General features: G+C 41.1%; 1 protein-coding gene across 1 annotated transcript; it reads right to left on the bottom strand.

Moving 5' to 3' along the window:
* Positions 1 to 305: 305 nt before the first annotated feature.
* LOC124266617 (alanine racemase-like) lies at positions 306 to 4244 on the bottom strand. The gene is made up of 8 exons (XM_046701412.1): positions 4196 to 4244; positions 3664 to 3773; positions 3123 to 3212; positions 2714 to 2835; positions 1982 to 2091; positions 1610 to 1739; positions 834 to 931; positions 306 to 562 (listed from the first exon to the last, which is right to left on the bottom strand). Exons 1-8 carry the CDS (start codon positions 4242 to 4244, stop codon positions 306 to 308), a joined length of 966 nt encoding a protein of 321 aa, XP_046557368.1.
* Positions 4245 to 11855: the final 7611 nt, after the last annotated feature.

Here is an 11855-nt window from a genome sequence, read left to right as displayed (position 1 = left end):
TACCCGCAATATCATAATGATAATCGAACATATGTGTATAAGTGAGTACCACCTGGTGTCTTTTCTTACTCTTGAAACAATCTGTTTGGAAAGGAAAAGTCCACAAAGTTTGTTCACGAATGAAGGATATAACCCGCCACAATCCAGAATCAACGACCGTTTGTGACTGAGACACGGCAGCATATAGAATGTAAGGAAAGAGGGACAACTCGCGTCCCGCAAGGGAGCTAACTCTGTCAACATACCCTTACCTACACACCTGGAAGATGGTCAGAATATATTCTTCCACAATATAGAATCCACTATCATCTCTCGTCTGTCACCAAGGATTTCGTGACAGCTACAACATGTCCGCCAGACACAAAGACGCGAGGTAGTCTGGCAGCTAGGCTTGTCGTCACATCGTGAGGAATTATTGTGGCAGCCATCTTTGTCACGCTGTTGGGGGAGGTGAAGTCGTCTGTGATGATGTTGAACGTTGTGGACGAAGGCTTTGGTTTATCCAAGCGGACTGTGATGGCATCCATGGACACTGTCCCCACAACCGGAAGTTGGAGACCATCTGAAATAATGAGGGAATTATGGGTAACACTGCACTAAACCTAAATGTCAAAAAAAGACGAAGGCCAAAGGGCTGTGATAAGGATGCAACATCTTAGTAAACATGTGACGAAACGAAACCTATGTGAGGGACATTCACTTTCCCTGAGGTAGTGTCATGTTAGGACACGGACGCTTGGGATTATTCTTGGAATTCAACTGGAAGCTACCCACTCCTTACCATGTTTCTAAAAATAGCCAGAGACATCTATAATACTGACAAACGGCCTCACCTTCATCCAGAGACACCACACCTCTGTTCGACAACAGCCTGCTGTACCCATCTGCATAGCCCAGACTGAAGGTTGCAATGGTCTCTGTAGCCCGAGTCCTGGAAGCAGAAAGAACCATCTGTCATCCTCGGATTTGATATGTTTAATGTAAAGGCGACAAAACCTTTTCCACATCGACAAGGATCCTCTGCCAAAAGCAATGTCGGTAGTACGATTTCGACTATATCATGAAGCTGTGTTTATATATCAATGCCACCTACCCTGCCTTTTTAATTCGTCGGTCAATGTTGATGACATATTCTAGTCAGACATATTGAATGTGTATCACTACACTCACAGTCGCGTCTGGTGGCTAGACAAACCAGGGGTAGATTCTGGACATAATTAATTGCCAAACCACAATTCACTATGTATAGATTAATTACCATTACAAGGTAGTTATTTAAATAAACTCTGCGAGGGTTTTAGCCCGAACAGAGTTTATTTAGATAACTACCGTAGTGAGGATGATTAAACAGCTTGCACCACGAGGGCATACTTATTTAAGACGCGTGTAATGTATTAGGCATGATGGACATTAACAAAATGAGTACAAGTTTATTGTTTTTAAATAGAAATAATTGCCCTAGGGCAGTTATCCAGTTATGCTAATAAAACACTTCCAAGAACAATGGACATAACTTTCCCTAGAGGTTTAAATATAGCTATCTGCAGCGCGATCCCAGCCGGGAGGTAAACAGGACAACATATGATCTTATCTTGGTATTTTTGCTTACACGTAGGTGTTGTCATATCCCACGACCCTGCCCTGGGGCAGTTGCTTGATGAGGGTGGGGCGAGCTCGCCACGAGAGAACGGGTCTCAGTCCCAGGGACTCCACCAACTCACCAGTCTCCGACATGGGTTCTGTAAATACCAGGACGCGTTATACACGATGCCTTTTTCTACATTGTCTTCAATAGCCGCACAAAACAACCTTACCAAGCAGTTTGAAATGTTCTCTTCTGTCCATTGCACAAATTCATTTCATAATCCCGTCTTGCCTATGTGGTTATTCAGCAAGGTAGGTTCGTTGTCAAGATCTACCAGTTGAAGCAAGCAGCCCTACCGCCATTATACCTGGGGAGGGATGTGGAAGACAGCCTGACCTGGAGGAAGCCCGTACATGCAGCTCCCGGGTCTGATGAAGTCCAGCTGTGTCCCCAACCCTCTGATGATGGCGGCGGAGCTGGCGACATGCACCTTCACGCCACTTGCTCTGTGGACAATACACAAAGTCATCTTTACTACATGACTATTGTTTCATATTTAGGTATCAGAGGTATCAGAGCTGCGTCATCAAACAGCTATGTATATGCAATGAAGATAATTTCTTAACGGGCGCAGGACTAACATCTAGTCTCTGAAATATATATATTTTACAGAAGAATTGTTCTTAAATTATGTTCATAAAATATATTAAATAGGAGCCCAGAGACTTTTTCATTTTCAGAAACTGCAGTATTGAGGACTTGTCACATATTCTAGGCTTCCACGGGCTGTATTGGGTATATTTGTGTGACAGACTAAACCGGAGCTTGAATGAGTCAAGACATGTTATCTTGGCATGTAAGAGTTTGTAATATGCATACGTGGAACCATTGTCAAATATTTTCTATAATCTATAGCATCTAATTACACATCCATACACAATACTTTAAGTTTTACTGTTTCGTGACCTTCAACCTGTGCCCCGGTAAGTAAACTTGCAGCCTCACTGACATAGCTGATCAAGGTTCCACCACACAGCATGTCAAAAATCTGCTGACAATGCGCCAGCATGCAGTAGCTTAGGAACCACACTAATGTTTCTCAGAGCTACCAAGGTGTATAAGGTATACCTGAGTGGTCCTACCAGGGTCATGAAGGTGTTCAGCTGCTGCTTGGTAAAGTAGGGGTTGTCCCAGGCCTGGGAAAAGTGCGTCATCACACTGTGGATAGTTAGACCGTGTGTCTGGCAGAACTGCAAGGAGACAATTGTAATACCATCCCTGCATGCAATCTCCAAAAAGGATGTTATCGATGAACCAACATACAATGTCAGATGCATAGGATCATGTTTGCAAATTAACAATTGTGGTATTCAGTCAAATTCGATAACTAAATCACAGATTCATCCTGTGCTCAACTCTTTTCCGATGCATTACGCACATCCGCACAACACATTTGGTATGGAGAAACGTTCTATATAATGCAGCATATTATCCAGAACGGTGCCCATGTTAATTCCGGAAAACCACAAGGACCTACTTGTATAAGGAAGAGGAAGTCGTGAGTCTGACACCCGTTCCTGGACATTCCCGTGTCAATCTTCAGCACCACCTGGTGTCTCTCCTTCACCTAGAAATAACTGACACCTTCTAAATCCACACAACACACCGTGCACATACGTTGCTCTATACAATCAGGGACGGCGGGGTAGCCTAGTGGTTAAAGCGTTCTCTCGTCACGCTGAAGACCCGGGTTCGATTGCCCAAATGGGTACAATGTGTGAAGCCTATTTCTGGTGATATTTCTGGAATATTGCTAAAAGCAGCGTAAAATCAAACTCACTCACTCACTCTATACAATGAAACTCATTATTCTGAACCCTGAATGTGATCACCACGAACTGCTTAGTTGGACCTGTGAAGGATACAGTGTGAACTTGAAACCACTTCGACGTAGAAATGTATAGGTGTTCTACCGAATAAATTATCGGAAAACGCACCGAACTTTTAGTTACCCTCTCCTTTAAAGTGATGACATGGTTGTTACTGTTGACTTGGTTACAGGAGCTGTTGTAACTTACAGGGTCTGTTGTGATGGCCTTACGCCATTCCTTGAGGAAGTTGAGTTCCGCCACCGTCGGTGTCAACGTATACTTCACCAATATAGGGATGTCCTCCTCGATGGCGTTACCTGTGATATAAATAAATCTTCTGAGGACGTTGAAAAGAAACTATATCGAGACGGTACCAGCACTGTAACAAATAGTTCGAATCCAAAACACCGCGAGTTCATTGTCCCATAATTTTGAGGCGTTTAGGGTCTAGCGCTGTCTATGTTTGGAGAGTTTAATGGTTTGAAGAAGGGAGACACTTGGATGTCTATATCAGTAATCAGATACCCTTTGATTGAGATGCCTGTGTCCCAGAAATACTGTTAGTTATACACAAACAACACATTATAAACACATCACTCTTGAAACGCACCTGAAACCTTTACCTGTGCTAACACATCACTCTTGAAACGCACCTGAAACCTTTGCCTGTGTTAACACATCACTCTTGAAACGCACCTGAAACCTTTGCCTGTGCTAACACATCACTCTTGAAACGCACCTGAAACCATTGCCTGTGCTACGGACATTGCCTGTGCCACAAATGTCATTTTTTCTAATACCATTAATGGTAATTGTTGTTAAACAATATCGTGATTGCATTGCATTGTTTCTGGCAAGATTCAGCAGATGCTGTTTTTAACGACGATTTCTTTTCAGGAACGTGTGTTTTACTATCTAATGTAAGCAGTTGTGTCGGATTAACTATTGCTTGATGTGCATTGTTTGATCGCCATTCTAGAAGTTGGTGAGTCAAAAATGACATATCAACTGTGAGGTTGTTCCCGGTATTTGGACAGTATCGCACGAACGCATCCATCAATAGCGTGCGCCTTCACGTGGACTCGTCAACTGTGTCGTGTGATTGTTTCTCGATTGTAGTGAGTCTCGTCTTTGTCTTCGTCAAGTAAACGTCTCTTATTTGTTCATCTGTGTTGCGTGTTATGTTGGCCTGAAGACCTTACAATGGTGGCAGCGTTGGGATAGTGTAGACACATGGAAGGACTTTGAAGGAAGTGCGACTTTAAGAAGAATTTCAAGGAATGTGCTCTTCATCGAACTGTGACGTGAGTTTGTTCCATTTTGCCATTTTGACCTTGTGGTTGAACTTTTTCGTCTTCTGTGTGAATGACATTGAACATTTAAGCAAGAATACTCTTCATTTCATCATGGCTGAAGGTGGTTCAAGTCAAGAACATTCTGGCGATATCAAGCATTTCAAAATTCCTCTATTTGATCCCAAACGGTCAACTTTTGCGAACTTTATTGAAAATGTGTATGAAGTGAAAGCTTGGGGCCTAAACTGGAACTCTGATAAAAAAGTTACGTGGCTTAGCTTTAGTACTTCCTGCAGGGTTTTGCTCACGAGTATTCAACGATATTTCAAAACTGATTATGCAAGTCTGAAAGCCGCTTTGATTAAAGAACTTCATAGAACCCAAGAGCGTACTCAAACTGCTGCTAGGGACAGTTCAGAGACATGTGTCAAAAACCCCATGAATCCATTGATGATTTCGCCCACCGTCTTCAGGTCAAGGTTAATGAAGCATATCTCTCATTCGCAAAAACAAACAAAAATGAACTCTGTGCTCAAGGATTTTTTGATGGCTTGTCAAGTAAGAAATTGAGAAATCAACTGAACATTGCCATTTTTTCAACAATCTAAATCTCCAAAATTTGATGCTCTTGTAGACATGGCTAGACGTCTTGCGGGTTCTCTGTGTGAGGACAGTGATAAGTCCGTGTTTCTTATCAAGTGCAATTATTGCAAGAAGCCAGGTCACAAGGAGCGACAGTGTTACAAGAAGAAACGGGATTTAGGTTCATCAAATAGTCGTAGCAAGTTTTGTTCCTTAAAGTCAGCAGCTGAATGTCGTGATTCAGAGTCGAGTGATATGTCAAAGTACAGAAACATTCGGTGTTACAACTGTCGAAAATATGGACACATTGCGACTAAATGTCCAGATAAATCCCATGTACATTGTGTTTCTTCAGACACCAACAGAAACTTTCCCTCAATTCCTCAAAATTCACCAACCACACAAATCCGTCTTGGTAGCGAGTCTTTCACTGCAATCATAGATAGTGGAGCTAGCGTCTCGTGCATAAGTGTGTCTTTGCTTAAGAGAGCTTTTCCAAATGGTGTTTGTCTAGAAGAGACAATCTAAATTAACTGATCTGTCGGGTTCTTTGTGCGTTATCGGTGTGTTCGATACAACTATACAGATCAGTGGTGAAATCTATGATTGTAGATTCAATGTGTTGGATGTTCGTGATGACCATTTGTTGCTAGGATGGGACTTTATGTGTAGGTTTGAGGAAATAGTCGTTAAGCCAAAGGAAAAGTCAGCGGACTTTAGATATCTCGTGATCATGTTTTGGTGTATTTGGACGATGTGTTAGTCCATTCCCGTACAGCTAATGAACATTTGGACAGTTTGAGACAGGTATTTGAAAAATTTGCATCCAGTGGTGTTACTTTAAGGCCAGACAAATGTTTTTTCTTCATGGAGAGTGTCCAATATCTAGGTTATGAGATTTCTGCTTCAGGTGTGAGTCCAGGAAAGAAAGGTTTGGAAGCAATCAGGCAGTTTCCGGTTCCGACTTCATGGGAAGAAGTTCGTTCGTTGGTAGGCCTTGCAACGTACTTTCAGAGGTTCATTCCAAATTTTTCAGATCTTATTATGCCTCTCAGTCGTGTTGCTGAAAAGCATGTCTACTGTTGGCAGTTGCCACATCAGGAATCTTTTGATAGGCTCAAGTTGATCTTGACGTCTTACCCTGTTTTGAAACATCCTGATTTTAGTGCAGAGGCGTCGCAGTTCATAATACAAACAGATGCTAGTAAGACAGGTTTAGCGGGAGTGCTTTTGCAAGATGACCATCCCATCAGTTATGCTTCAAAGAAACTTTCCAAAACTGAACGAAATTATTCCACTATCCACCGAGAAGCACTGGCGATAATTTGGGCTGTTAGGAAATTTCGACCCTATGTGTTCGGGAAGACGTTTCGTTTGAGAACAGATCATAAACCTCTGACATACATTTTGACATCAAAATCAGAGAAATTCGCCAGATGGAGTTTAGAACTTTCTGAGTACTCATTTGACATTGATCACATTCCAGGGAATGAAAACATTCCAAGTGATATTTTGAGTCGTAAGCCTGTTGAAGACGCCAATGAATTACCAGTGTTAGCTGTGACTAGAGGTCAAGAAAAACGACGTGATATTATTCTCAAAGCACATGAACTGGGTCACTTTGGTGTAAAAAGAACATGGCAATTAGCACAAAAAGTTGATTCTTCAGTTACACAACGTGAGGTAGCTGAAATAGTGGAGAAATGTACTGTGTGTATAGAGGGTCCACATGCTATAGCAAGGTCTCCGTTAGGTGTTACTGTTACTGCTTCGCGTCCTTGGGAGGTTCTTCATTGTGATTTTGTTGGCCCACTTCCACGTTCGTCTTGTGGTTATTTGTATGTGTTTACATGTTTAGATGATTTGAGTAGGATGTTTTTCGCCTTTCCAGTTCGTACGGCGACGACATCTAGTGCAACAACAGTGCTTGAACGTCTGTTTTCCATATTTGGTCCACCCAGTGTTTTACATATAATGGTACGTAACTGTTTTACATCAAAAGAGTTTTGTGTGTTTACTTCCAAGTGGGGAATTAGATGCAGTTATACTCCAGTTGCTAGACCTCAGGCTAATCCAGTTGAAAGAGCTCACAGAACATTAAAAATTTCTTTAGTGAAAACAGCAGAGTGTGACAAAACGTGGTACAGAGTTTTGCCAGAAATTGTTTTAGCACATAAATCGTTGTTAAATCGTACCACGGGTTTCGCTCCTTATTTAGTTATGTTTGGTCGAACAGTTTGATTCATCAATTAGTGTCAGACGATGTTTCCTCTGTGGGGGAGGAGATGGATAGCTGTGTAGAGGTGTGGGATATGTGTGTCGAATCCCATACGTCGGCTAAATTACATCGTCAGGAGCAGACATCACAAAGAGTGTCAAGGTTGTTTAATGTTGGTGATCGTGTTGCAGTCAAAATATTAGGAGGACACATGTTCAAGAAACATTTCAAGTCCGGATTTGTGGTATCCAAGTGTTATGGTGAGTTCCTACAAGTCAAGTCATCTGATCGTTCATCGAGAGAAACAGTCGTCGTTAGTGTTGATCAAGTCGTGCCAGACTTTTCTTGAGAGGGGAGGGATTTGAGGTTGTTCCTGGTATTTGGACAGTATCGCACGAACGCATCCATCAATAGCGTGCGCCTGCACGTGGACTCGTCAACTGTGTCGTGTGATTGTTTCTCGATTGTAGTGAGTCTCGTCTTTGTCTTCGTCAAGTAAACGTCTCTTATTTGTTCATCTGTGTTGCGTGTTATGTGGGCCTGAAGACCTTACACAACTTTATTGATGACAACTGTTTACTGCAAAGAGCGACGTTTCGATGTAGATTCTTACATCGTTTTCAAGCTAAAAGTGACTACAACCTAATGTGTTTATTCTAAACACGTTTACAGTGCATGAAAAAATTGAGATGGATTAATAATCCGTTTGAAGAGTATTTCAGTTTGTAAATGAGACGACATGATCACCACATTACAATGTGACTTCAGCTTCGGTTAAGGTACGTCGAATAATGCATACCTAAAATCAGTATGTGTCCCTGTATCCCTGCCTGCCTGAGCTGAGCGCCTTCCTCTGGGGTGGCGACGGCGAAGTGCCCGATCCCCCGGGACTCCAGATACCTGGATATCTCCACGCTGCCATGACCGTAGGCGTTGGCTTTCACCACTGCTATGATGTCTGTTAGAAAAAATCGCTTCGACTTTAAAGTAGATGACTTACGTTTATGATTATGATGAGCAAGTGATGATGATGCAAATCCATCGAGTAATAAAATAATACATATCGACATCAGGGGCGGAAACAGCTTTTTGAGAAAGAGGGGTGGGGTGGGGTGGAGTTGGGGGCGGTGGTTGCACAGTTCATGTGCAGGAGAGTTTCAAAGGTCATTTAGTAACCTTTCAGAACAAAGGGGAGCGTCTTTATCCTGTTGAGACTAGTAGAATACAGTTAATGATCGTTACCTGTATGGGGTGAACACCGTTCCTTGAGAATGGAGATGTTCTTGAAGAGGACGTCGAGCTTTATACGAAGGAAGGTGCTGCGTCCGGCCCGGGGGGTACAACTCAGAGTCTGGGGGTGGGGGTTCCATCTCGCCGTTATGGTACATGGTCCTGAAGAGGACATTATACCGACTGCTGGAGTCAACTTTAACAGTCAATCAGTTTACATTACATCTTGAACGTTTCCTAACATGATGCTCCTATATCAATGGGTGTTCACTATCGAGTCTGGACCAACTAAACCAGCAACTAAAGAGCAGGCGCAACGATGAAAGAGGAGGTTGGGATCACCATCCGGCGTGCAATCAACCAGGCCACCTGGCCCGACTTTCCCAGCCGACCCGAAAGGATCAGGGTTAGAATTGGTCTTCAGTAACCCATGCTTGTCGTAAGAGGCAACTAACAGGATCGAGTGGTCAGGCTCGCTGACTTGGTGGACACGCCATCGTATGCCAACTGCCTAGATCAATGTTCATGCTGTTGATCACTGGCCATGGTCCCTAGTATGGTGATCTACCTTCAGTTGTTGGCGACCTATAGCCTGGTTTTACGTTTACCTTGGCGATATGCATATGATCCTCGGTCAGTTCGTTCAGTATTAATGTATAATAATGAATAATAATGAACAAGGATAGCACTAACTTGACTATCACTTCACTTCACTCTCATGAAATATATGATTACATTGAAAAACTCGATATTCATTGATGCATGTTAAAACAATGTAATAATGGCAATCTTTGGTTTGTCAGATTGTTACGACTATTTATACATCGCCAAATAGTGTGCAGCGTCACAAAGCAAACGGACATACATTAACAACTCGGTGCAAATAGACGATTTTACAACCACATCAAAAATAGGTTCAAACACGTGAGAAAGGCTAATTTTGAGGTGTATTCGTCTGCGTATATCTAAAATACTCACGGAAACAGAAATAAACTGGTTTTTGGCGTTTATTTCGTAGTTTTGAACAGAACTAAAGTTTGATTGTTAAATATTTTATGACAATCGTTTTTTCCAACTTTTGTTTTGAACACTTTTTGTAAAATCATCCAAAATAGATGAGTTTAATACAAGAGAACAAATCGTGTCATTTTTACCCCATGGAATATCATCAAAGTCAAAGCGTCCGGTTCTGATGCAAGCTATAGCATGCAAGTGAGATGTACTCTCCATAGGTTCGCGTACATAATATATTTCATGAAAAAGGTCATATACCATTCATTCTTTATTTCTTTTATCCTAATTGATATACAAAATAATTAATTTAGGGATTGTCTCATTACATTTCTCATGCCTGTATGCTTGTTGGAAGTCTACTACTTTTACGAGTTCATTCATAGCTTTGATTGTCAATTGCATAATCGCTATGGCGACGCAGGTGCAAAAGCATCTTCCTGCCTAAACAGTGCTGCAGGTTGTTACAGACCATTGTTGATTGTGACGTATGTTTCAAAATTTGTTGATAATATGCAAATGTATTTTGGATGATGATTAGAGGAACAAAGAATATGCAAATTTGTGTTATTTTTACCTGTAATGTATTTTGGATGATGATTAGAGGACCATGAAAAGGCCTAGTTGGGAAAAATACTTATTTTAATATCTGTTGAAACTACCTACTCTAATGAAGTAATAAACAAATTTGCTGATGCATTTAATGAATTCTTTTCTCAACAATCTCAAGTTGAAGGACCCGAGAAGGAAACTAGCAGCTTACATGAGCCTGTAAATAAACTTAATGACTTGCTCTTGTCCGAAAAAGAAGTGCATGATATGTTATTAAATCTAAATACTACTAAGCTAAAGGTCTAGTTAATGTTGGTAATAAGCTTCTAAAAATAGCTGTATTTCTGTGCGCTCCCATTACCAAGTTGTTCAACTTATCACCAGGTCTTTCCTGCTTTCCTTGTCAATGGATGCAATCTGTTGTTGTTCCAATTCATAAAAAAGTAGCCATCATGATTGCCATAAAAATAGGCCAGTTGCCTTGACATATTCTCTTCCTAAGGTATTTGAAAAATGTGTATTTAAGCAACTTTAAATGAAAGGAAGTTCGCGCTATATTCTGTGATATCCGCAATGCGTTTGATCGTGTTTTGGCAATGAAAGTTTGAAAATAAAGTCAACCGGGATAAGTGGTAATATTTTGGATTGGTTTGGGAGTTACCTTAGTAATAGCTATATGTCAAATTATAAACCTGTTCTAGACGGAGTTCCTCAGGGCTCGGTTTTAGGACCTCTGTTATTCCTTGTTTATATCAATGATCTGACTCATGGGATAACGAGTAATGTTAAACGTTTAGCTGATGATACATCCTCATATCTGTTTATTGAAGACCCTGAATCCACAATCTCCATACCGAATAGTGACTTATAACTCATGTCAGACTGGGAAGGTAAATGGCAAGTTAAATTTAGTTCTACCAAAACGGAAGCCATGCTATTCTCGACTAAAATTAATTCTAGTCCTAAATTACCTCTTCGAACAAATTGTTCTTATACCTGATAGTCCAGGAGGAGAATCTCAAAAAGGGGCCTAGAAATAAGATTTCGTAGCCTCCCCAGTACTGATTTTGTTTGACACTATTTTCAGTTAGTATGATGTCTTGGGCTCATGAAAAAGGCCTGTAATACTCTCAGATTGTGGTATCAGGTTTTTTTTACAGGCTGCCTGACGATACCTCAAAGATAATCATTAATAGTTTTACTACTATCAATCTGATCACTTTCATTTTGACTTCTGTGTACTGCTAAAGGATGTAGAAATTATTTTACATAATTTTGTTTTGTCGTGTTTTGCCTTCTCAGCAGTTAAATTTACATAAAAATGAACACCGAATGTTTCCATTTACATCCAAAGTTGATACTTTTTATGTTTTTTTGACACTTGTTTCTCCTAGAGTGATGGCTTGGGCCCCAAACAAATCATTTTGTATGGTCATATCGTGGCAATTTAATGTTTTACAGCTTATTCTTTGAGACAGGGGCATTTTAGCGATTCTCCGACTTTTCATGGT

The sequence above is a fragment of the Haliotis rubra genome, unplaced genomic scaffold, assembly GCF_003918875.1.
Source record: "Haliotis rubra isolate DU_JTF1 unplaced genomic scaffold, ASM391887v1 Scf1269, whole genome shotgun sequence".
NCBI classification, from domain to species: Eukaryota; Metazoa; Mollusca; class Gastropoda; order Lepetellida; family Haliotidae; genus Haliotis; species Haliotis rubra.
The sequence above is the reverse complement of the archived record's forward strand: the minus strand, read 5'-3'. Positions and strand labels throughout refer to the sequence as shown.